Source organism: Takifugu rubripes, chromosome 10 (genome assembly GCF_901000725.2).
Source record: "Takifugu rubripes chromosome 10, fTakRub1.2, whole genome shotgun sequence".
Classification (NCBI taxonomy): domain Eukaryota; kingdom Metazoa; phylum Chordata; class Actinopteri; order Tetraodontiformes; family Tetraodontidae; genus Takifugu; species Takifugu rubripes.
The window spans coordinates 2,209,062-2,234,084 of record NC_042294.1 but is presented as its reverse complement, the minus strand read 5'-3'; the positions used below and the strand labels follow the sequence as shown (position 1 = coordinate 2,234,084).

The 25,023-nt window shown below is 45.4% G+C and overlaps 3 protein-coding genes across 12 annotated transcripts; 1 reads left to right on the top strand and 2 right to left on the bottom strand.

The window, feature by feature from the left end:
- Positions 1-40: 40 nt before the first annotated feature.
- Positions 41-7,205, bottom strand: dcaf11 (ddb1 and cul4 associated factor 11). Of its 2 annotated transcripts, XM_003967818.3 has the most exons (15): positions 6,989-7,204; positions 6,507-6,702; positions 6,021-6,148; positions 5,716-5,834; positions 5,473-5,537; positions 5,295-5,395; positions 4,953-5,099; positions 4,424-4,478; positions 4,171-4,239; positions 4,009-4,066; positions 2,422-2,607; positions 2,189-2,342; positions 1,785-1,937; positions 1,470-1,576; positions 41-1,210 (listed from the first exon to the last, which is right to left on the bottom strand). In XM_003967818.3, the coding sequence occupies exons 2-15, from the start codon at positions 6,686-6,688 to the stop codon at positions 1,115-1,117; spliced, it is 1,620 nt and encodes a 539-aa protein (XP_003967867.1). In that variant the 5' UTR covers positions 6,689-6,702; positions 6,989-7,204; the 3' UTR covers positions 41-1,114. The 2 variants fall into 2 exon arrangements, with proteins under 2 accessions (XP_003967867.1, XP_029698665.1); XM_029842805.1 differs by lacking the exons at positions 41-1,210; positions 1,470-1,576; positions 1,785-1,937 and adding an exon at positions 1,944-2,081 and having other exon boundaries at positions 6,989-7,205.
- A 902-nt stretch (positions 7,206-8,107) lies between these two features.
- On the bottom strand, positions 8,108-10,482 carry thtpa (thiamine triphosphatase). Of its 5 annotated transcripts, none has more exons than XM_011607753.2 (4): positions 10,258-10,482; positions 8,974-9,043; positions 8,405-8,884; positions 8,108-8,322 (listed from the first exon to the last, which is right to left on the bottom strand). In XM_011607753.2, the coding sequence occupies exons 2-4, from the start codon at positions 9,041-9,043 to the stop codon at positions 8,222-8,224; spliced, it is 651 nt and encodes a 216-aa protein (XP_011606055.1). In that variant the 5' UTR covers positions 10,258-10,482; the 3' UTR covers positions 8,108-8,221. The 5 variants fall into 5 exon arrangements, with proteins under 5 accessions (XP_011606055.1, XP_011606053.1, XP_011606054.1 ...); XM_011607751.2 differs by lacking the exon at positions 10,258-10,482 and adding an exon at positions 10,147-10,169; XM_011607752.2 differs by lacking the exon at positions 10,258-10,482 and adding an exon at positions 9,869-9,996.
- zfhx2 (zinc finger homeobox 2) lies at positions 10,102-24,747 on the top strand. 5 transcript variants are annotated; one of them, XM_029842595.1, is made up of 5 exons: positions 10,102-10,314; positions 12,788-12,946; positions 14,537-14,591; positions 16,648-20,822; positions 21,733-24,747. In XM_029842595.1, the coding sequence occupies exons 3-5, from the start codon at positions 14,582-14,584 to the stop codon at positions 22,168-22,170; spliced, it is 4,623 nt and encodes a 1,540-aa protein (XP_029698455.1). In that variant the 5' UTR covers positions 10,102-10,314; positions 12,788-12,946; positions 14,537-14,581; the 3' UTR covers positions 22,171-24,747. The 5 variants fall into 5 exon arrangements, with proteins under 5 accessions (XP_029698455.1, XP_011606052.2, XP_011606051.2 ...); XM_011607750.2 differs by lacking the exon at positions 10,102-10,314 and adding an exon at positions 10,556-10,680; XM_011607749.2 differs by lacking the exon at positions 10,102-10,314 and adding an exon at positions 10,721-11,241.
- The last annotated feature ends 276 nt before the right edge of the window (positions 24,748-25,023 follow it).

Genomic DNA, 25,023 nt, shown 5'->3' with positions numbered 1-25,023 from the left:
GATGCAGGAACGCAGTTTCATGAAATTAATACAAGCTGTCAGGAGAAGTGTTTTATTACGTTGGGACGCAGCCCAGTTTGTGACCTGGATTCCTTTCATTGAAATTGTATCGTAGGTAATGAATCACCACCGTCAGTGTGTTGGTGCCTTCTAGAAAAACCTCATATGCATCGAGGAGGAGCTTTTAGCGTAACCAAATTCAACCCATGTTGCCGACTATTTAATGGCCCCCGTAGCTCCCTGTTGCTTTGGCTTCAGTCTCCATCCCTCAGTTCTCCTTAAAACCACATCATGCTAATTAAATTTGGACTAAAGAAGTCATTTCCTGTTTGTAGCTCAGCAACAGCAACATGTTTTGGTTCATATTGATACTTTTAAAGAGAGGTTTTATTGTTTCTGCAAAACCCATTCACAGTGAAATATGGGCGTGATATAAATGTGACACGAGCATGTACAGATGGGCGTGTGTAATGTGATCCACATAGACAGCTTCGCATCCTCAAATACTATAATTTGGAAATCACATAATCAAAACAAATACCTTTTGTCTAATTGTTTTAGAGCGTTTGTTACCTATACATCCCCATACTCCATATATGGATTTCCTTTGGACTACAGAGAGTCTAAAAGGCTTCGGCATTTAAAAAAAAACACTGCATGACCATAAGAAAATGAGAGCGTAGCTGAGCACCAAGAAGATGTCCAAGAACAGTTGGTGGAAGTGAAGCAATGACTCACGATGGCAGCACGACAGGAGGTTCACCACAGCAAAACCAGGTCAAAGCATCACAGCTAAAAATACACTCCCTGAACATCATTAAAATACTTTACATCTGTACAAAATCACCCCCCCCCCCCACCAGCCTGAAATATTGGGCTGACTTCATTATGTCATTAACTTACCATTAAATGGGAAAATCACAAAGAGGTTTCAACTGCGGCCTCTTAATTTTTGCACGGAACAGCGAGGCAAAGAAAAACACTAACAGGGCCTCAATGCAAGAACACTGCGATCATACTATCATTACACTCATTAAGAGTCAGCATTGAATAAAACATCACGTTAGTCCCAAACGCCTCGGAGGTCGGCCAATGTGTCCTCTGCGTTGATCAATTAGGTTCCTTCGACGCATGTTCGCCCGTCGCCTGCCTCTCTCTCCTCCAGAGGGTGAGTTTGTCTGTGCTCCCACATTCGCACGGCACCATCCCACTGTGAAGGAACAGACGCAGCAAAGACGTGACGCCACAAGGATGCGCCTCTACAAGGTACGTCACAGAGTAGCAATGATGTTGCTGAGAAGGTTTAAAGCTGACGGCCAGTGTGGGTTACAACTGCCCCGATTACAACGCAGATGCCCTTCATCGCTGTCATGTGAGACTGTGTTGCAAACAGCGTAATAACTGTGTAGCAGAATGTGTCCCGGCGGCCGCTCTTGGACTCCAGTAAAGGTGAATACGTTAACACTCACGGAGCTGCTGACAATGGTGTCCTCGTAGGGATGCCAGCTAACGTCCCTGACGCACGCATCGTGGCCGGACAGTTTGGAGACCACAGCACCCGTCAGCACATCATAAACTGTAAAGACGCACAAGATTATTACATTATTGTAAAAAGAAATCGTAAAAAGAAATCGTAATCCGACAACTTTACGATACAACAGTCCCGCTGCTTCGTTTGCTTCCGGTGGCGGCTGAAGACAAGCTAGTGGACGTTAACGTCGAGGTCCACGTTAATGCTAGCAGCACGAAAAAGACCCTTGTTTGATGTGCACGGAGACACTCACTGACAATTTTGCCCGTAGAGCAGCCAGAGTAGATGAACCTCTGTCCTGTGCTGAACTCTGGAGAGAAGCGGCAGCGGATGAGTGTGTGCAGAACTCCATGACCCCGGTAGGTCATCACTGAGGTGTCTCCTGTCAGCTTGTGTTTCTTCAGGGCTAAATTAGACAGACGAATGTACAACTGCGCGTTACTTCCAGACTATCGTTTGCATTCGGCTAAAATGGTTTTAGGACGGTCAACTCCTGCCACTCTTCCCAACTCATCAGCCTTTGTTCTTCCCTCTTCTTTGTCATGACCCTCTATATTCAAAACACACGTCACTGTCACTACTCTTCTCTCCTGTTGTGCTCAAAGGTCTCTCCAACCTGCTGATTGAACCACTCCCAGCAGCCCTGTCTCTCCTCACCTCTCTGGGGAACCTGCTGCCAGCGATAATCCCAGTTTTGCTGGGTCACGGCCAGGCGCGAAGCTGCCAGCCCCTCTTTGGGGGAGAACTTCCTGATGTCCCAAAGCTTGATGGACTGATCCTTGGAGTTGCTGATGAGATATCGTGCATCGCCCTGGCAACGAAGCCCAACAAACATCAGGAAGAGAAGACTATTAACAGAGAGATGGTTTGCCAGAGCTTTCCCTCCGAACCTTGCTATGGATGAAGGTGATGCCGTCTCGGTGGCCAGCCAGATGACCAACCGGCTGCGGTCTGTCCTCCCGCAGGGTCCGCCTGTCCCAGACCTTGCACAGAGCGTCATCGCTGCCAGAGAAGAGCAGCTGGGATGAGCTGTCTGCAAACGCCACTGCATTCACGTCGTCCTCGTGGGCATCAATCTGAAGAGAAACAGCCAAGGAAAAAAAGGTTTTAAAAAGTCCCGACTCTAACGTGTGAAGGGCGTGGAAGCCGGGATGGTGTCTGCAAAATGTCTCCATTTAGGGACAAAGAAGATGAGACCAGAGTAAAAAAGAAAAAAGGTGCCGTGCAAGAAAAGTATAACTGAGCTGGAGCCATGACTAATGGTCATGTGAAAATCGGACTTTTTACAATTTCTTTACAAAAAATCCCTTGTCTCAGAAGTGCGTTCCATATATTTGGCTCATAATTAACAAGGATATACCAGCAGACAGAGTCCTCTTGGGCTATAAACTAGCAATAATCTCAAGGGCAAACACGTAGCAAGTGAATTAGATGTTCTTTGAAGTCTGGGTCGAACCTTCAAACTCCCTGCCCTCAGTGAACTTTAGTAAAGTTTCCAAGAATGAAGAAAAGATAAACACATCATGTCAAAGGGTCAATTAAATCCATAAATAGAATTATTGGGGGATTAGCCTGTTCCAATTTAGCAATGTAACATTATTAGAGCAGCGGTCTGACCCAGAAGAACCGAGACCACAGCTCTTTAAACACAGCTTCTCTCTACGATGACTTGGTGGTGTATTTTTAAGGTTTACTGGACAAGCGTGTAGACAAAGGTTTGGATTACAGGAGCCACATGTTGGGAGAATGAACTCCAACTAGGTCCAATCTATCCACCTGTCCACGTTCTACCAATGGGACACACAACATGCAAAAACACGACAACAGCCATTAAGGAATGTTATTTTCCACGCGGTGGACACACACACCGGTCCTGTCGTCATCCATTCTGAATGATTTGTGACAAGATTTGCATTTTTCCAGAGCTCTTGCCCTTCAGTGGAAGGTTCGGGAGGGCAAGAACCCAGCGGCAGGACTCCAATCTGCTCCTCTGCACAAGGAGGACGGGGAGCACCAGCAGAACCCTTCGACTGGCCTCAGCAGGCAGCGCGTGTGCATGTTTCTGCATGAACGTGAACAGATTGGCCATTGGAGCCCAGTTCTCTTAGAGATGGGAGCAGATTCCTGCTGGGTGAATGTGACTGATATCAGAGTCTGGAGATGCTGTGGAGAAAGTCTGCTGCCTCTTGAGTAAATTGACAGAAATTGGATCATCCCGGACTCTCCTTTTTCCTCCTAAATCCTTAATGTGACTCTGACTCCCGTCCACAGTAGATTAACCAGTTTTTCCTCTCAGTTGCACAATCGAATCCGTTAAGGTTGATATCTGGAATATTTATTTAGATCTGGGAAGTGTGATTTAGGCGTCCTCATTAGTTGGTATTTATTTTCAGGAATTTATATTTCCAGAACCAGACTCTTTAGCGAAACCGCGGCCCGACAGGACCCTAAAGTATCCCACAAACAAGTACACTAACCTTCAGCGTCCGTTTATTCTGCTCAAGGTCAAAGACGTACAGGCAGCCGTCATTTGCTCTGCAAACGGCGGAGAGACAAACCCAGTAAAATACAGTCCAATTTTCCCCCTCGACTTCAAATCAACAACATTGTGATTGATGAAAAGGACCGATTTTACTCACCCTCCAAGGATCTCATTGCCGTCTGTTGACACGGCCAGCGAGAACACACAGAACCGCCTCTCATCTGGACTGCAAGGGACAACACAGAGGCCGTTTACACTGCAGCAGGGACGCGTAGCATAGAGCCACAGCTACTGTTTGTCCTGCCCTCATCCCGCCCTGATGAGGAAATGCCTCCTGGTACGATGCCGTCGTTGGACGACAGCAATAACGAAACCACTTAAAGCTTAGGTCCCATGAGTGAGACACTCACCTGAGGTCCAGGGCGGTGTGGCTTTCACGGTCCCCATCTATGCTGCACAAATGAACTGGGACAAAGACGGAGACACAAAGAGTGACTGCACTGCATAAATAGAGCCCGCAGAAATGCTTGTGGTGTCATCACACCACCCTGTGTCAACACTCGCGCTGCCAAAGAGATTTTAATAAACCTAGAATAAACAAAATCCAGAAAAGCAGGTGGGCGTGTGTACTCAAAGCACAGCTGTTAATGTAACATTTCTGACTCAAATCTGGCATCTCTTGTCTTTTCTGATTGTTGCTAAGACGGGAATTTAGTCAGAGGTGCCTTTTAATAACCTGTTCCTCAAATGAGTAACTGTGGGAAAACACATCTGACGTTCTCAGCGGTTGATTCTGTTTAAGGTCATAATGGGGCTAAAAAAGGTAAAAACTACTGCAATGTGCCATGATGAAGTTAAAGGGATGACCTCTCCCACTTTTTAGTGAAACTAGAAAAAGCTAATTAGAAGTAAGCGCTTGTAGAGGTCCACAGATCTTACTGTAGTCAGACCAGCTGGAGTAGAGCACATGATGGGCATCAGGGGTGAAGCAGACATCCAACACACTCCAGCCGACATCACGAGCCTTCACGGTTCGCCGCAGGTGGAAACGTCCTCTGGTGGTGTCGTACAATCGGATGTTCTGGTCTTTGTCAAGCAAAGGAGAAAATTATTGATCCAAATAAAGGTTCCGTCAGCCAAGAGGTTTCCTCTGGATATAAATTTAGCCAAAATGAGAGAAGGCCTCGTAAATCAATGAGGTCATACTACCACTACTAATATTGTACTTTTATGTAAAAAATAATAATATGTACAAAAGTGACACCAGAATGAGAAATTTACCTTGAGAGGCAGAAAGAAAGAGGGTCCCATCCTCACTGTACACACCGCAGAAAGCTTTCTGTTGATACGTATCCGAGTGAGACACGTAGTTCGGTAGAAAACTACAAAGCAACAAGAGTCACTATCACATAATCCGAGCACATTTGAAACATTTCCAAAGATTCGTTGAGACACGCACTGTGTGCGAATACGGCTGCACTCGCCGTGGGAAAAACTGGAGCCTCTGCATCTGCCCGTTTCTCTCTGAAAAGGAAAAACACGGATCAGGACACTTATGCAGGTCACTCAAACCCGTGACCACGGCTGAAAAGAACCAGTTCACTGATTGTACAGTTGCTGCAGCATTTGACAAACAGACTACCGACACTCATAAAAACATAGCCGTCAAATCCGAAGTGTATCCGATATATTTCTGCCTGACCTCTGTGAGCATGTGCGTGAAACTGCGTCCCCCTTTCAGGGCCGAGGAGGCCGTGGCCAGCAGGATCTGAGTTCTGATCTCACTCCGATCCACCTCACACGTGTCCGGTTGGGTGTCCACTGGAAAGACATTCAGGAAAAGTCTGTGTTAGAGTTAGACATTGAAGAACTTGTCCCAGCTGTACAGTCTGATTCAACAAGGATTCTTTCCCTTTTCACTGCGGAACTACACTCTTAATAGTCTCCACTAATAGCATAAGGACTTTAGGAACATTAAAAAAAAAACAGGGTAAGAGAAAAGATTACCTGGTGGATTGTAGCGGTCACCAAGGCGACCCTCCCAGGCTCCATCACTGTCCTCATCAGAGTCAGAATATGACTGGACCAGCTGAAGCCCCGTGGCTCCGCTGCCATGGACCAGTCTTACCTGGCCCCTGCAACACAAACACCACAGCAGGTCAGAACCCGCTCAATTTAAGTATAGTACACGGAATGTAAATAGTTTGCACATGAACATGTAAAGGTGGGACAGAGGTCCAACAGTGACACCTGTCCAAGTTAGACCTGCTCTTATTATGTGGGTTAAACTATAGTTTGTCAAGCAATATAAATAATGTTGTAAACTTTCAAGATATAAGTGAATGTGACATGAGCGCCTAGTCAACCAGACACACAGATTTACGGAATATTACAGTCACTTCCACTGGGTTGTTAGAAGATTATCATGCAGATAACAGGCTGCCAATGGGAGGCCTAATACTTCCATATTGAGGTTTTCTAAACACAAATGACCTCCTCAGTAGGTAAGCCAGCACTTCGGCTAAGTCAACGTCCTCGTCTGCTGATGGCTGCCTGTCAGCTCTGCGACCGCGGCTGCTGCTCTGGTTCGGTTCCGGTGCTTCAGTCTGCTCAGCTGGGTTACCACTGGAAGAACCCCCTCCACCAGACATCCCAGAACTGGACTGGGAGCCCATAAGCTAAAGAGAGCCTGGCGGGGAGAATTGTAGAGAGGTTTTTAATGGTAGATTCAGAGTGAGGGAGTGGGTTCATTCGGTTCCAGAGTTGGGTCAGGGTCGATGACGACAACATCTGCGTTTTAAAATGTTGAAGTTATCATCCGTTACGTCCATCTCGTCGATTTAAGTACACGCCATACTAAGAAAGACAGTCGGCCAGTGTGACCCACACGGAATCGAAGCTTATTCTCATTCGAATTATTCACGGGGTTGGTTTTTGGTGTGCTATCTAGCTAAATGCTAACAAGTGAGCGTTACCTGATCACTGCCAAAGGTCGTCTCGACAGCTCGCCAGTCTTGCTTTTATTGTGTCCCTGAAAAATTAACAATTCGGACAGCACACGGCTTCCAATCCGACCACTTTATGACCTTCAAGTCAAAAAAGGCTCCAGGTTTGACATATTTACCTACTAGGCTAACATTCTGGCCACAATCGCTATGTTGTTTACAATATGGGGAAAGCAGCGGTCACGTGACCAACTGTCTCTTTAACACACCCCCCCCCCTCTCTCTCACACACACACACACACACACACAATTTTTCAGTTTTCGATATTTTCTTTTTATTTAATCTCAAATTTGCTATACTATTAACGTGCATTTGTATAAGAGTTTTAACATATCTTAGAATTTGAACTCATAAATTGAATTTGATCTTACAAATAAAACGACGATTGTCGATTGTTTTTAAATGTAAATTCCTCATATATCACACAAACACATAAACTTATGTATAAACTTTCAGTAAACATAGAGAAATCTCATGTTAATTCTGAAAATCTATTATTTTCTTTTAAAAAAGTAAAATAAATGTAGTTTTCTCTAATTATTTTAATTTTTTTACGAATGTCTATTAATCCTTATTCATTTGTCACTGCCTATAAATCTATCCATTTTAAAATTCTTCTTGTCATTTAAAGAGAAACCTTAATAGACTTGCACATTGACTGCATTTGGCTGAATTTGGACGTCCAGAGAAACAAAACCGACGTGACAGCAGTGAAATAAGTGGTTAGTTTTTGGTGTGAAAAGAAGACTAGCATGCATGGGACAGAACATCGCCACCTCATTCTATCTGGTTGATTCCGGGCTAAGTTAGACCGGGTCCAGAGCTCTCACAGCCAGTGGCACGGTGGGATCTGCAGCTCCACCAGGAGGGTCCAACCCCACAGCCGGTGCATGGGGAGGGACATCCAGAGCCAGCACACCGTCCACCAGCTCTCCACAGCTCTCCTGACTGAGAATGTCAGATCCTCTGTCCACTCATAAAATGTACAAAATTGCAGTATTTCCTCCTCAAGTGTGGATGAAAAGGGTGTGAGCTGGTGATTTAAGTGGATGTGTGAAAAGAAAAGAAAAGAGCAACATTTATATTTTACATTTAAATGTTTTAATTCATTTACATTTTATTTTTATGTTGAAGCAACACAGCTTACAATTTTTAAAACCATCATATTTAATTTTTTTTTACACAGTAAACAATCTAATAAATTACAGTACATGTTCACGTAAAAGTTTTGCATAGTGTTCTGGGAGATTCCTTTCAAGAAAAACGTCCATTTTCCCTCTGATCCGCTGATTTCCTGTTAAACCTGAAGGGAAAAAAGACCAATGTGACTCAGAGATGGCAGCACACAAAATAGCGCATCCTTTTTTTTCATTTTGACAACTTACCCAACTTTTGAGCGGTCCGTTCAATCCTCCCCAAAGCGGACTTGACGTCTCCTCCTTCTGGAACGAGAACTTCTATCTCACCTACGCTGTAACCAAAGTCGGCCTGGTCGAGATCCACGCGCACCCCCTCTTCTTCGAACACAAAAGACCGGCGTATTGTTGTAAACTCTGCAAAGCAAACGAGCTGAAACCGTTGCAGCCAAGCATCCTCTTCCTGCAGGGATGGTCCCCTCTCGCCATCCTCATAATCTTTTATGACCTCTTTCACTTTCAGCTGAATTTCAGACAGATTAGTAATCTCTTTATAGCGAGTACACAGTTCTCCCGCCACGTTGCTCTTTGCTGTCCTTTCGAATAGAGTTGGGCACTTCAGCTCCCAGCGTCCTTCACGCTCCCGCAGCCACGTGTCTGCCAAAGTCAGGTCAAACTGGGGGTTGTCAAAGTACTTGTCGTGAAACTGGCACTGAGTGACGGCAACTCCTGCGGAAGAGATACAGGCGATTTATCACGTGCAGAATGAAACCAGGCCCAGTGATGGTGTGATGATGCGGACGGCTTTTAACACGTGCCTCCAATCTTCTCCAGGGTTTTAAGAGTATCAGCATTCCATAGAAATTTTCTTTCCACTTCCACACTCATCTGAAGGGACATAACAACAATGATATCGGAGGGAACGGTTACCTAGGTAACCGTGCCTGCAACCTGCTCTTAGACAATAAAATACAAATGAGAGATCTGTGACACGTATGCTACGTCGCAAATAAAGGCACCCACAAAAGGTGCAAGTTTAAATAAATATAAAGAATTTAAATGGATAGAAACCATTTAGTCCATTGAAATTCTGAGCAGACTTGCTTACCATTTCACACACTATGTATTTAGGCAATATCTTCTTGAGCAATCGAACACGTGACCGAGTTGCAATTCCTGTTTGTATTGATTGTGTTTATTATTCTTTTTGTATTACATTGTCTATTGACCAGATTTGTGTATTTTAAATGCCACTCTTGACAAATAAACATGAATAAATGTCATTAATGTATGCAGAAAATATCAGCTAAAGTTAACATAATGACGGAACGACTGTATTAAGTAATTATGATTGCGACATTTGCCTCCTTCCGTAAGAGGACACGCTGAATTGTTTAAAAGGGGTTTTGTAAACAGCCACTTGTTTTTGCTGCGCTGCCATATCTGGAGGAAAGTGTCCTTGTAAGGTAAAGCAACTGCAATTAACCCTAATCTCATTGTGGCTTGGTTGCGAGTGTTTTGTTCTGTTTAGCATTATAACGTAGTTACACGGCTGAAATAAGAGCGCTCTGCACAGCCACACCTGTCATTGTAATCAGATTTGAGTCATTCAGCCCTGAGGAGCTGCCATTGCAGTCTTTAAGTAAAACCATTAAACTGAACCATTGTGACACAGATATCACTGGCCTTGTAATGTACTGCACTCCCACACACCTTCGCCAGGCGAGTCCTGAAAAATCCCAACAATTTGGCAACAGAATCTGAGCGTGAAATGAACCTGAGCAGCCTTCTGTACGCTGGTGGTTTATTTTAAACAGGCACAATTAGGGACACCTATCAGTGTATTCAGGCACATCACTTCCTGTCCCAGAAAAACGCAGGGACATGCCAACAGTGCGGCGTTAATCCTCTTCATAAATATTTATCCCACCTAAGATTTTTCCCTGTTGAGACGCGCCACACCTATGATTTGATTAAAAAAGACGTTTTACCATTTCGGTGTTAGCTTGCGTCCGCAGTCTTACGGCCGTTGATTACTCTTGAGCAATTTGTCAGACTGCGTCGATCTAAATTGGCAGATTGAGGAATCCCGTTTTATTTACCTCTTAATGAGAGGAGGACGAATGGTTTCATTTTTAAGGATCCTCCCTGGAATCTAGGTATCCGCTCACTTTCTCCACAGCACTGGCGTTTGTTATACTTTCGTGCATTGTCCACGTTCGTCAATAAGTAGATTTTGTTACAACATAAATGGATAATCTGTAATTTCTGCCGGGTTACATAAGGGATTTGATAGTCCTGTCTGTCCCTTCTGAATGTCAGATATCAGCCTTGGGGGGGGGGGGGGACTGTGGTCTGTTTACTAAAGGGAAGAGGGGAAGGATGGAGGGAGGGGGAGAATAGAGAGAGAGAGAGAGGGGGAGAGAGAGAGAGGGCAGGGAAGAAAACTTTTCACTTCTGAGGAGCCACGGAGGAAGCGTGCGTTGGTGTGCGTGTATGTGTGTGTTGGAGCGGCGACCATGCAGGTAAAAACACATTAGCTAATTGCTCTGAACTTAATTAAACGTCATTCGCGATCGCTTAATTGTGTTGATTTGGACGAGCCGAGTCGCCCCCGACCGATACCTCGAGTGATCGACGGATGGTGGGCGCATAAAAACGCGATCCTTTATACAAATCCAACATTAAATCTCAAACTTTTTCTGCCGCTTCGTCTCTTTCGCCCGTTCTCCCGACACCACCCCCATCGTCGAGGCAACCGCGGCACGAAATCGGCTCCAAGCAGCTTTTTAGCTTTTATTTATTTAGCCAATTACGGCGTGAAGGCGTGAAAAGATCATTTTAAATGGCCATGCGTCCCATCGTCATTATTTAAGGTGTGGATTGAGTGGTGGAAAGCTTGAAAAGGGGGTCTGTTGGACGTCGAGGGAGGAGGGGTGCGAGTGTTTTCTAACACATCTGTAAACGGAGCCCACGTTCATTAATTAAATGGCTTTACTTCGACTAGGCCTCAATTTGCGCTGTTGAGCAGTAGGCGGCGGGCGGCGCGATCCCAGATGCCCGATTGGCAGCCCACAATCAGAGGGGTAAGGCAACAACTCGAGGCCGAGGATTTTGTTTTGAAGTACATCGAGTGTGTTCTGAATCCGAGAGGAAGGCGGTCGGCGGATTGAAGCTGTAGTGCCCCCCTCCTCCGTGCACGTAGAGTCGGTAAGAGAGCCCAGATCGGCCACTTTGACACAGTTTGAGCAGCGGTTAATTATCTCTCTGCTAACAGGCTAGCTAGCAAAGTGACACGACTGTTTATTAGCTCAAGCCCTTTTGATTTTTCCCGACTTAATGGCCACTCAGCCTAACCCGAGCGCAGGACCGAGCCCAAAGCCTCTTTGCTTTCTGTTGCGCTTGACGAGAAGTGAGTTTTTACCACCGACGGATAACAACTGAGAGCTAATTAGCATTTACAGAATCGCGACTGTAATGCGACGTACGGGGGGTGGGGGTGTCGCAACCTAGCGTGCTGGCTAATTGATTCGTCTCTGCTCGGCATTGGTAATTACTCTTCCCATTAGCTGCTCAACTCGGCTCACAAACGCATGTTTCACCGCGTTTATGTAGCGTGGAGCTTGTAGATCACCTCTGAACGTGCTGGACTGTGTTCATGCGGACTTGTCGAATTAGACTGTGGGCATGGAGCTCGCTAGCTTGGTAATTGGCATGGCGAGGAAGTGAAGATTGTTGCTGTGTTGGTATTTCTGCTCGTGTCTATGAATTTCTGCGGTGCCTGTGAATTCGGGAGACCGGTGCTCGCTGCGGCGTGGCAAGCGAAGCCCGGAGCAAAGATCTCTCCCGTCGACTTGAAATCATGGGAGTAACAGTAATTTGATCATGTTGTCAAGCAAATTCCGTATAAGCGCAGTTCATTTTAATACTCGGGTTCTGTGGGCGGGACGGAGTTCTGGAATCCTATTGGTCAGCAGGGGGAATTGGTGCTTCAGTCACAATGTAGTCATTGTTAAATGTCAATTTTAGCATCCAATGGTTGCAGAGTGCAACCTAAACTGTACGGTTGCCTTAAGTAAATAGTAGTTGAGTGGCTTAAATGTGTGCAACCTTGTTGGAAAACTCACTGTAGGGGAATTTCAACTTAGCTTGACAAAGCTGGTGATCCTGCTCCCAGGTTACTTTTAATTAACTCTTAGTACTTGTTGAAGGATACCCTAGTTGACATTTGAATGTGGGTTTAAAATGTCAAACACAGCATGCATGTGAAATGCTGCTCGCCCAACTAATTTAGCCCCCACCCCAGTTTTTTTTTTTTTTTTTTTTTTTTAACAACAATGATCTTTATCTGCAGTCAGCATTGCCTTGCAGGAGTTTCCCACAATATCTGTGCACAGACAGCGAAGGTGTATGTTTTCAGCAGAAAAACAAAAGAAGTGGAACAAAACAGAGGCAACTAAGGTGCAATATGTGACATATGAAGCAAGAGGAGCTTTCTATTAAACATGAAATGGGTTCTTTTAAAGCATGAAAAGTTGATTAACACATTCTGAATCTGCTTTTTGACGTTGGAGCGGATGCTTTGCAGCAACACGGAGCTCTTCAGAAAGTAACATTAGTTTTTTTCTACAGGAGGAGTCTGGAGAGACAGCGAGCAGTGAAAGCAATGGAGTGTCGGAGTGGTTGTGTCCTCTGTGCCAAAAACGACAAACGTGCAGGTCTTCTCTCTCTTTACATTTGACTCAGCAACACAGCGTTCTCCCCTCCTGCGTCGACAAACTGCTGGACATCGTAAGTGTGGCTTTGTGAGCCTGCGGCTTTCGTCTCGGCTCGCTTGTAGTATGTCGCACAGCAGGATTTGCACCTGACGTATTATCTGATAATTAGTTTTTGTATTTTAACCTACTTTATCAACTTAGTGGGCACTAAATAGATGCAAATGATCAGTCGCGTTGCGAGCTGCCGCATTTCAAAACAAATAAAAGTCCCAAGCTGCACAGAGACCAGCGCCTTGTGTTCCCAGCGTCTGAGGTGAAATTGAGATGTAATCAAATGATAGACAGTGGCGCAGTTTCTTTTGCCTTTTTTTTTTTTTTTTTTTTTTTCTTCATGTTTGTGTGATGTGGCTTTAGTGATGTGGTTGGTAACGTGCCTTAGTGGGAACGCCTCTGCCGCCCGCCCCGCACAGCTTGAAGTCCTTCCAGGACGGGCTTCACCTGGCTTGAGAGGTGGATGTGACAGAGGGGAATGCAGGCGTTTGTAGTACGATGACGTGAGGAAAAAGTTGACATGTGCTTTAGAAATAAACACATTAAGCATAAAATACTACCCACAATGAACACACTCATCACGATATCCATGATCAGATGAAATTCTCCCCTTTTTTCTACTACAATTTCATCCCGGATCTCGACAAAAACCCACCAAGTGTTTATATGTGCATGTAAACTACATTTATTCTGTTTACTGTTGAACGGAGCGAAAAGCTCGGGCTCGTCACGATAAAGCTGCCTTTCTTTTCATCACTGGTAACAAAAGAGGACTGTGGCCTCGTCAGCCTCGCTCGCCGCCTCCTCTGATGATGATGATGACGTTGAAATCTATTCAACCTTCCTCCTGCTGGACATTCAGCGTCTGCTGTCTTTGCCCTTTTTCATTGTCTCCCTCTCTTCTCCTGTGGTTGACTTCAGCTCCTTCACGCGCAGCACCGAGACCAACATCTGACATCTTCATCACATAGAGTTATATCAGCAACTCTTGTTGCCACATTTTGATAAATGACAAATATACACAGGATGCGCTTCAGATGACCTTTTTTTCTTTATGCATTCTGACTCTTTGAATTTGTCTTGTCCGTAACTCACTCACGGACATGATTGCAAACGACGCATCTTTGACATTATTGTGGGTTTTGCTCCTTTAGCAGTTCATAATGTGCGTTAAGATGCTTCGGCAGCTTGGTTTAATGTTTAAAGGACGCTGACTGTTTTTCTGTCACTCCAATCTTCTTTTGACTAAAATAGGTGTCAAAAGGATGCTGCGGTTTTCAGGTCTCGCACTGTCATTTGCTCACACCTCTTTGCCAGTAACACACTGTGGTCCACCTTTATAGTCCACCTTAAAAATGGTTTACGGTGCACCGTTTGGTGTCGTAGAAGTCTCCAAAAGTGAAATGTGATTTCATTTTTGGAAGAATTGATGGATAATTGTCAAACATGTAGGCTCGGGTGATTAATTAAAGGCTCACATGAGGTCTCACTCTAAAACAAACCCCCAAATGTGCTGTTTAAAGGCAATGTCGTATTACGATCATCTGTAATGTGTGACCGCAGAGTATTTGTCGGGTGTCAATTTTGCTGACTGCCTTTCCTTTTTGTTCAGGCTGTTCTAAAACGAGCTGCCAGTGGAGAAGACAAAGGTGTTCAAATGTCTGCAGGTGAGTGTTAGAGTGTTATCATGGTTAGAATGTGGCTGCACATGTGGTTTAGTAGAAAATGGATCTGGATTTTATTCTATTGTATATTGCTCACTAATAGACAGTGCTGAATGGGAGTATATAATTGTGTTTGGGATCATATATTCCAGCCTGCGGAGGAGAGGAGCTGCTTCACTCGCTAATCTGCTGATGTTAATGTCACTTTTCAGAAACTGCAGGTTACAGGATGCAGAGATGTTTGACGAAAACAAATCTACTTATTTAAGTAATCTTATTTTGAAACATACACAGAGGTACACTCCATGTATGCGTTATATGTGCATTGTTTGGAGCAGGTTTTCCCTATAAATGGAATTACTGCGAGGAGGTCAGTGAAGGAGGCCACCGAGACGCCTAATAAGTAGAGAGGAAATGTGACTGAGTAATCTTGCATCTTCTTGGTAACCTGGTTTATCCTGCAGGACATGAAAGATTTAATGTTGTGAATATTGTCAAAATATCCACTTTTTTAAAAACTCATTTGCATTATTTTCTTCATATTAAGGGGGCATTCATTTCATTGGGTTCTGTGTATTTGTGCTGGTTGCATTTTTGGCTGTGTAATTTATTACACACGTTCAGGTACGAGCCAACTTTTTCTATTAATTTGCCTCCTCCTTCACCTCCACGATCCAAACAGGATGTTTGGTCACCTCTGGTTGGATGGGAAAGTTAGATTTTATAGCCTGATGTTTCCAGTATTAGCTGGTAAAGTTAGACGGAGACACTAGTTGCATGTCTCCTGTCATCCTTTGCCAACCACAGGAGGCAAAGAAGATGAGAAAAAGTTGTTCCATCTATATTGATGTTGAAATTGGGCTTATTGCGCTCAATTAGATCATGTCATGTTTTTACTAGGCAACTGGGACACCACTCCCATGCTAGATGCGTCTCTGCTTCTTTTTCTGTGGAGAAGCATTGATGTTCCTCCACCCTGGTCCTCAGCTCTCCTGCCTGTTTACATTTGCAGGCCCTTTATTTAATAGCCCAAAATGAAGTGAAAACTGAAATTATTTGCATTTGTTTTTTTTAAAAGTGACTAAATACTGCACAGATAAATATTCAGGTTCTTTCCCTATGACCTTTGAACTTTTGTTCAAGCGGGGGGAGGGGTTGACTAAATTTGGGTCCACCTGTGGTAAACTCACCTGACTGGGTGTGAGTTTATAAGACACACTCGTCTATAGAATGTCCCTCACACGGCTGCCAGTTGAAACCTTGAGGCCAATAGAACGTCCTCAGGGGACGAGATTAGATGGACCCGAGGGTCCCGGGAGAACGTTGGCCTCCATCATTTTGAAATGGAAGAAGATTGGACCGACCAGGACTCTTTTCCGAGCTGGCTGTCCGACCACACTGAGCTATCTGGGGAGAAGGATCTTAGTAAGAGAAGTGACCAAGACCCAGAGACTGTGCTGAGGTCCAGAAGGTAGACCTACTGGACTTTTTAGCCAAAAAGAAGCATCTTCTTTGGAAAATACACATAAAACTAACACCTGCAGGACTCTCGGGCTGTGAAACAGAGACGTGTTTGGAATTTTTCATTTGTCATGTGTTGAGGAAACCAGGTAGACGGGCCAGAGGTTCACTTTCCAACAAGACAATGACCCAAAGCTTAGAGCAGAGCCGACCCAGGAGGGGCTTTGGGACACCTGTGTGAATGTCCTTTAGTGGTCCAGCTAGAGCCGTGACATGCAGAGACCTGGAAATGTCTGTACGCAGACGTGTCTGACCCAACAGTTTCAGAGGATCTGCAAAAAACAACACGCAAATATTTTCAAATCCAGGTGGTTTCAAATCCAGGTGGCCTCAAACCAAAAAAGACTGGAAGCCAAAAGTGCTGCCAAAGGTGCTTCAGCAGAGCACTGGCTAAAATATCTGAATGCTTGTCATTGCAGTAATTTCTCTTTATCTTTTTCCATTCGTGTGGGGGTGTGTGTGTGTGGGGGGGTGTCACATGAGAAGGAACAGGTGAATGTGGTTGTATTCATTTAACTGTCATATTTATTTTTATTAGATGCTGAACTGTCACAACCGAAGAACCCTGAAGACCTTTTTTCAGAGCCCTGCCAGCTTAGTCACGGTTCAGAAGTTGTCCCAGCCTTTGGAGAGAAAGAGATGGAGGAAGAGACCGTAATGGAGCGGGAGAGAGATGACACTGAGCAAGATGATGGTGGAACTCATCTTACTGGAGCCAAACGGCAAAATCCATCTGAAAAGGCAGAAACTCCAGATGCTTGTGAGAATCTGCTGGGTGAAAATGGCGTCTCACCTGACAGTAACGCCCAGTCGTTCATGTGCAATGCCTGCCTGGAAACCTTCCCCAACAAAACTGCCTTGAGTGTTCATTACAATTCTGCCTCACACATTCACAGGATGGCAACAGGCTCTGCCAAACAAGGTGCAGAAAATGATCCGCCAACTCCTGCTGTCCCCGTCTTGTCTCGACCATATATATCAAACAAACCCTACCAGTGTGCTATATGTCGAGTCTCGTACAATCATGCCATCACCCTCGAGAGCCATATGAAATCTGTTTTGCATCAGTCCCGCTGCAGGAACGCGGGAATAGTTGCACAAAGTGCGACCTCTGCAGCGGGCTGCTTGGGAGGCGGCTCGACCACGACGCAGAATACGGTTGTGTCCACGTCTGCAATCGGAACCAGCCAGTTGGATACCACTACCACTTGTGCTACTTCTGGGACATTAATGGTGGCTGCTTCAAAAGGTGGAGAGCAGGTTCAGAGTTCACAAGTGTCTCCCTCCCTACTGGCCTCCCCTGTAGCCTCCGCTCAGGCAATGTCAGCCTTCCTCACCCTTCTCACATCTAGCCCCAACACCCTCTCCCACTCCCTTCTCCCTTCCTTATTTGCGACCAGTGCTGCATCTGGTGCTGCTGTGCCACAGCTCATGCCTCAGCCTCAAATGCTCATGCCATTGATCTTGAACGGACTCCAAGCCCAAACGCAGCAGCACCTAGAGAGCCCACAAGGTCAGCTCCTTACCCAGTGCGTGCCATTTGTAGGTCTCAGCACAGCCCAACAAGCCCTCTTAACCCAAAGATTATGTAGCTTACAGAGCCAGTGGCCATCGTCAGGAGTGCCCGCGATTATCCAGCCAAGTCCCGAAGAGCAAAAGCAAAATGCAAAGCTTGAGGCCGAACAAAAGACCGTGGAGGGTAAAGACGGTGCTGACGAGAAAGCCGCGGATCAGATTAAGAGCGGCGATGAGCCGTCCGCCGAAGACGTTAAAGCAGAAATGCCCAAGCAAAATGGTGGCAAAGAAATGAACGAGTGCCCGAATACGGAAGGCAAATTAAAGGTTGAGAACGACGCCGACGATGGAATGGAACATAAAGACGGGGACGGCGTCGCTGGACGGTTGGACGTAGAGAATGCTAAAACATCTAGCCAGTGTCTCTCACCCATGAGCACAGAGAGAGGCCTCCGCAACAAGACGCACTCGCCAACAACCTCTCTTCCCAGTAATTCCAGCCTCAGTCCTGTACATTTAAACCTTACACTTAGCCCCGACTCCACTCCCCAGAAATCTCAGTCGGGCACCAGCCCCTGCGAATCTCTCGGCACCCCAAAGTACAGCCCTAAATCCAATCCCTTCACCAATCACCAGACTCGATCGTGGTGCGTCACACTTGAAAACCTTCGTTCAGACCTTCCGGCCCTCTCGGTGTTTCAGTCGGAGGTCCTGTGGGCGTTCTTCGAGTCGCGTAGCGAAGCCGACGCCGCGAGTCCTCCCCGCGAGGACTGCGAGGCTTTGGGAAGAGAGGTGGGGCTCTCGGAAGAGGAGGTGCGAAAATGGCTGCGCCAGGCCAGATTTTCGAAGCAGAGGAAGAGGGCGGCGGATTCGGACCACCTGCCAGGTGCGACGGGATTCACCAGGCACAGTCAAAGTTCTGACAACGAATACGATGATGAGGAGCACTCGCTGATCATAGCAGAAGGCGAAGACGACGCTGAAGCTTCAGGCAGCCAGGCAATAGATTTATCAAGTACAAGAGCGAAACACAAACGGAAAGATTTAGCCAAGGGGGCTCAAGGGGATTCCTGTCTCACCTCTGACTCGGAGAATGAGGTGTACACCTCTGTCATTGTTACCGACGAGGAAAGTCAGAATGGGTCCGTGAGGGAGTGTCCAGAGAGTCCTGCTAAAAGTGACGCGCAGGCGGAGGTCCAAGTGGACAAAGGCTCGGCCGGGGGAAAGGTCCTGCGCTCCACAACCGTGTTCCTCTCTGATGCCGAAGACGAGTACGAGGAGGACGAGGGCGAGAGGTCAAAGAGGAAAAAACGAAAACGAGAGCTGGAAAACGATGAGGTCGAGGTTAAAAAAGAGAGGCAGCACCCAGATGTGGACCTAGAGCTGGAGGCGCAAGGGGATCCCCCGGGTTCAGTGTCGCACGTGTTGAACCACCCCGAGCTTCCACCCGGGGCCCTCCACCCGCTGCCTTTGTCCATCACTCCCTTTTCTACTCAGTTCATCAGTCCCTATGTCCTCTCGCTTATGCCCGCTGTAGATGGGAGCAAAGTGCCCGTCTTTCCAAACCCGCCAACTATCACTCGCTTCTCTGACGCTCTTCTCTCGCACTCCATTTCCTCTCTTCACCAGCCTCAGTACTTGTCCAACGGTGATGACTGTGAATCCGCTCTAGACCTGAGCATGGGAAAAAACAACTCAAAATCTGCTTCTTCTTCATCCTTGGCTGATAAAATCGCCGCGCAGAAGGGTCAGTTGCTGGACGGACTCGGCCTGAGGCCCACGTCCAAAGGCCTCGTGGTCGTCCAGGTGAAACCTGAATCTCCTATTTCCTTGACGTCTTCCAAAAGTACTTTGAATCTCATGGGCTGCAATAATGTAACAAAGTCTAATATTTACACGAAAACCCCTGAGAAAATGTGTTCCGCATTATTGGAAAGGGAGCGAGTAAAGGAAAGGGAAAAGGAACAGGAGCAACAGCAGAGGAAATCGAAAGGAAAGCGATATCGGGACATGAGGCGTTCGAGGACCATTATTCAAGCCGAACAACTCGACATTCTGTATGGCTGCTATTTTAAAGATGCAAATCCTGGTAAACACGAGTTTGAACAGATTTCTGAGTGGGTCAACCTTCCCAAAAAGGTGGTCCAAATTTGGTTCCAGAACATGAGGGCGAGGGAACGAAAAGGTGAGGTGAGGTTCATCAGCGACGGGATGCTGGCAGCTGTTGGCAAACCTCTCATTAAATTTACCTGGCCTCTCTCGAAGCCCATCTTCTCCAATAAACCGCCTCCGAACAATCCCGGGTCTGTGACTGCGACTCCAATTGTTCGCACTCTCTTAAAGATAGAAAAAGAGCCAGTAAATGAAACGGTAAAGTCCCCCGTGGTGAAAAAAGCGACCCCGGTTCCTATCAAGCCTAAAGAGGTTCTTTATCCTACCACAGCCTCCTCTGTGAGCGGCAGCACTTCTGTAGTGCCAAAGAGCAAGGTGGAGACTGCCAGCACTGTCCCTGCAGTTAAAGTGACACCCAAGGTCAATACCTCTGTACCCATAGCAGCACCAAAGGATCCAGCCCCCGTTGCCCCACGTTCAGACCCCAAACAGAAGCCAGAGGAAGAGAGCGAGGAAGAAGAGACCGATGATGAAAAAGACGACACCGAGATGGGGCCAGGACCGGGGACCACGAACCGCATGGTTCCCAAGCTGCCCACAACTCCAATTAACAACAGACCCGCTGCCACGGCAGGCATGCCACAAAAACAGAACGGGCTCAACTACTGGGCACCTAAGGTTCCAATAAAAATCAACACGCTGTCTCGAGAGCAGCTGGCTCTTCCAGCTCACATAACTCTAACTTCCCGTACAATAGTCCCCCCTCCCACCCCTAGTATTGCACCAGTCAGCCCAAATACGCCCAACTCGGCCAAAGTATCAAGCCCCTCCACCCCAGTGGTGAGTAAATCGAGCCCAACAGAAAGCAGCTTCCTGTCCCACTCATCCAGTCGTAGGCCTCGCACCCACTTGTCCTGCCTGCAGCTGTCTATTCTGCAGTCCTGTTATGAAACCTGTGCTCACCCTAATGCCATGGAGTGTGAGGCAATTGGCACTGAGCTCAACCTGCCTCTCAAGGTGGTGCAAATCTGGTTCCAAAACACCAGAGCCAAGGAAAAGCGCTGGAGGCTGCAGCAAGAAAAAATGGTGAGATGACTTGTAGAATTTCAGAACTTTAAGAATTAGGGGGGGGGGGAAATGAACTGGTTTATTTAGTGCATTTATTATTGATGCATTTGCTAAATGGGACCTTAAAAGTGGAAGTCATGGAGGCAGGATCAAATTCATTATTCATGATTATTTACTGACAAACACAAGCTTCATATGCTTCCTATAGGATTAATTGTCTTGGTAAATGACTGTTTGCTTCTAAATAGTAATACTTTGGTCAAACTTTCCGATGAATATTTTGACCGTTTGTAGATCTCATTCACATATTTCTGTATAAAACCAAATTTGAATATTTCAGCCAATCAGAAAATGCTTAGGAAGCTGGGATAAATTCAGAAAACTTGATTTATGGAAAATTGTATGGAAAATTTGGGATGGCATAAAGGGCTTGTTAGAGTAGGGGAACCACCAGTAGAATACTAGGGGAAGGCAGCTCCTCCCCCAGGAGGACTGCAGCCGTCGACAGCGGCCTCCGGACTTGCGCTGTGACTCTTCAACTGCTTTGAGTTGTGTACTGTAAAACTAACCCGTTGTGCACTCATCTGCAGCTGTCAGCCAAACTAGTTCTACTGGGTGACATCATGTTTTGGAATATCTGAAGTTGAAGCACAACCAGCTCCTTTTTTGGAGTGATTTATTAACCTTTTCACCGTCCAGATCGGCAGTCTTTTCATAAAGGACGGAAACCTTTGCAGATCGCAATGATCTGATTGATCTGTCCAATTTTGATGCCCTTTCCCTGAAGGCAGCGTTTTGTAAATATAAACATTTATAAAAAATAGAGATGTGTGTGCGTGAAAGATTTTGACTTTGATATAAAGTGCCTAAACTTGTTCAGCGTGTCCCCCTGCCTGACCTTTTCCATCCCTCTCTGTCCCACGGCCAGTCTCCTCTGTCAGGTGGACAAGTGGACATGAGCTCAGGAGGCTACCTGCAGTACAACGCTCTCAAAGCCAATCGTCCAATTCTGCCAAAACCTGTTCAGCTGACGGTCACCGAATCTCCAGCTTCCCCGATACCCGGCCAGTCGGTGACAAAGGAGACCCTGACGGGTCATTGCAATGCTTGCAACGTCTCCTTTGAGTCCCGGGCTGCAGCCAGGGCCCACGTGTTCTCTCCACGCCATCTGGCAACCCTGAGAACCACTAACTTTGGCCAGCCATCCACGCTCACCAACAAGAACGGGGCCGGTAATGGCGGACCTGGCAGTAGCGTGGCGGGCTCCAAGGGCCCTCACTCCACTCCACTAAACAGTTCTGCTGCTGGATCTGGGGGGGAAACTGTTTCTGATTTGCCTGCACCAACGGCCACCAGCAAGAGTTAAAAGACCCAGATCAGGATTGGTCTGTACACTGACTATTCTTGGACCCATTTGGGCTCCACGGATTTTAATAAACTATTTTGAGCACTAATCCTCAAAAGCTAATATTGATTAGTTTTTGAAGTTGGCTCCCCCACTGCACCTGCTATCCTATGCTGAACCTTCACTGACTTGAAATCCTTTTATCTATCGAGTTCACCTGGATTTCAGACTCTTTCCATGTGCTGCTTTACACTTAATCGGTTGCTGTTTGATACGTAATGAACACATCTCAATTCACCCTCCTTTCCTCACACTTTTACTACCGATATTTCTGGTCCTAAGCCTGTGAGTATGTGTTGCGTTGCTGCGGTGACCTTCCTATCATTTTTAAAGGCACTCTACTTGCCAGTCTTGAACTTAAAAACTGGTGCAAAAGTGCGTTTCCTCTTCAGAAGCAGTCGTGTAGACCTGCAAACACTTTTTTGGGATAATGACGTGAAATACTCAGTTTGCGCCTGTGGAATTGTTTTTACTCATGGTTACTTTTTATTTTTCCGACAACATTTCCTTGGATATTTTATGACTGGATTGAATCATTGGGAGATGAAGTGGCGTTGGATGTTTTTATTTTGCTATGGGAGTTTGAACTGAAGAGTGTTGTCTGCTTTTTGGGGATGTAGAGCGGTACTTTAGAGTGAGCAGGGCGGTTGAATTGTCCCTGTTGAGATGTTCATTCAGTAGACTCATGACAATCCAAATAGATGGGGCAAAAAGAGGCTGGGGAAAGGAAAATCTTGGCATACTGCACTTTGACACATTTTACATTTAATTTTTTTTAAAAAGCATTCTAATGCAGGTGTCTCGCATAAAAAAAAAGATACGTTAATGCATGTTGGATGCCTTAAAACACATCGAATAAATTGATTTTTGCTAGTCTAATGAAACATTAAATTCTAAGCATATTGTGCTTGAAGCACAGCTGATATATAGAATGAAGAGTTGTTTCAAAATGTTTTTATATCAAGCATTCGGGGAAATGAATGTCATGTCCTGTTTCTAGATCCTTGCAGTTAAGCCTCTACCTGTTCTCCTTATTTTGGCCAAGGACTCGCTCTCTTATTTTACAACTCCTGTTTGGGTCCCGTGGATTTCAGCTTCCCCCCAACTGGTCGAATTATATCTTGAAATATATAGCTCTTCGAAACCGATTTGGGCTTTTCAGCTACTGTAGGTGTGTTCTACCTATGACAGCCTTAAGAAGAAACCCCACCACAGCTATAAATTCAAGCCCGGGTTTTCTTCAGCTAATTCCGTTGAGTTTTAATCCCGAGAGTCCTTCGCACCAGGAGTCCAGTTTTACAGTTTTTGCCAATGAATACTGTGTGTACGACGGGAGAGTTAAAAGTACTTGTGCTATTTACGTCAATATTTATACAGATGACCATAGGAGCAATTAAAAGCTGGTCTAAGAGATTTCTATTAAGGTCAAAAGCCAACTCTAAAAATATTAGGTGAGCAGGGGTTGAGCTGGGCTGTTTATCCCCTTGGGTGATTTGCGCTAATCACTAAATCTGGTAACGTATGTACTGTGAAATGAAATCTAATGTTTGAAAACCATTACAAGGGAGAAAGTCGGGTATTGCCAGTATCCTTAAGGGATTGATGGACATGCAGGTATTGTCAAATTGGGAAATTTTAAATGTTTTCAAATGAGAGCTAACAAGACGGTGCTGTGTTGAAGGACACGTAACATACTAAAGATGTTTTCCTTGACTTTAAGTTTTATATTAATGTTACTGTTGATACTTTTAACAAAATGCAAAACTAAATCATAAACTTTTTTAAATAAATATATTGAAAAAAAAAAAAGTTATTCCAAAGTTATCCTCCCTTTGCTTTCTGTCATACAGAAACCAAAAAGCAATCTTGAGGTCGACAGAGAGCAGGAGAGGCATTCATAAATGCAAACTGTAAAGAACATCTCACAGCTTGACACTTGCACTAGCCCACAATTTTTGCACAAGCTACAGACATTTCAAATGAACACAGCCATTAACGAAACATTCAGAGTCACTCGGTGTGCTTTGTGAAACGAGGAGAGTTACAATGTCTTTTTTCATGACTTATATCTTTTGCTCCTCTTTCTAAACTCTGTTGTTTGCAAAAGTACTGGAGTGCTTCAATTTACAGACTGGGATTACACACGTGCACACAAACGCGCAAACATGCTCTTGTACTGTCCAAAATAGATTTTAATGGAGATCTGCTTTTTATTTCTCTCTTTCATTGTCACTTTTGAGTTTCACTATTGTTATAACCATAACTACTACTTATGTGTTTTATCATTACTACTCATTATTGTTTTTGTTATTGTTATTATTATTATTATTGACCCATAATGGTTTTAAATGCCACCTCTTCTCAAAACAATATGGTATTCCTCTGGATATTGAACAATAATAGTGGCAGTGTTGTTATGAATTGTTAGTTTTGATTAAGCTTATTTTATTCCTCACTCGTACTTGCCTTTTGTGTTTGGTCTCCATTATGCTTTCTTTGATATACAGAAAAGGAAATAAAAACCAGTTGAAAAAAGCACACCCGAGTATGGAATGTTTGCCTTTCTGTGTCATGGGTTAAACAGACTACCTTTTATGATCCAATGTGCTCTGTGGTGTAGTGTTCTTCTCCAGTAAATCACAGAAATTTAGCATATGGAATAGACCTTGGATTTTCATTGCTCGCTTCGCAGACCTGGGTATGAATATTAATATACTTCACAACCGCTTTTGCCTGTCCACACAGGAGAGGCACGCGTTTGACTGACAGGGCCGTGAGCCAATCAAAAGCCGGCATTCAATTCGGAAACCGGAA

What these genes read in the sequence shown, in the direction of transcription:
- dcaf11 (XM_003967818.3), bottom strand. Translation starts at nt 6,688, where the DNA reads ATGGGCTCCCAGTCCAGTTCTGGGATGTCTGGTGGAGGGGGTTCTTCC. An exon ending in CTTTCTTTCTGCCTCTCAAG is followed by an intron (nt 5,100 to 5,294) that starts GTAAATTTCTCA and finishes TGCTTGACAAAG; the next exon opens with ACCAGAACATCCGATTGTAC. An exon ending in GCAGCAGGTTCCCCAGAGAG is followed by an intron (nt 1,938 to 2,188) that starts GTGAGGAGAGAC and finishes TGTCTAATTTAG; the next exon opens with CCCTGAAGAAACACAAGCTG.
- zfhx2 (XM_029842592.1), top strand. Translation starts at nt 12,566, where the DNA reads ATGTTTTCAGCAGAAAAACAAAAGAAGTGGAACAAAACAGAGGCAACT. An exon ending in ACAAAACAGAGGCAACTAAG is followed by an intron (nt 12,617 to 12,787) that starts GTGCAATATGTG and finishes TTTTTTCTACAG; the next exon opens with GAGGAGTCTGGAGAGACAGC. An exon ending in GGCTGCAGCAAGAAAAAATG is followed by an intron (nt 20,823 to 21,732) that starts GTGAGATGACTT and finishes TCCCACGGCCAG; the next exon opens with TCTCCTCTGTCAGGTGGACA.
- thtpa (XM_003967819.3), bottom strand. Translation starts at nt 9,055, where the DNA reads ATGTCCCTTCAGATGAGTGTGGAAGTGGAAAGAAAATTTCTATGGAAT. An exon ending in AACCCTGGAGAAGATTGGAG is followed by an intron (nt 8,885 to 8,973) that starts GCACGTGTTAAA and finishes TCTCTTCCGCAG; the next exon opens with GAGTTGCCGTCACTCAGTGC. An exon ending in ACGGACCGCTCAAAAGTTGG is followed by an intron (nt 8,323 to 8,404) that starts GTAAGTTGTCAA and finishes TTTTCCCTTCAG; the next exon opens with GTTTAACAGGAAATCAGCGG.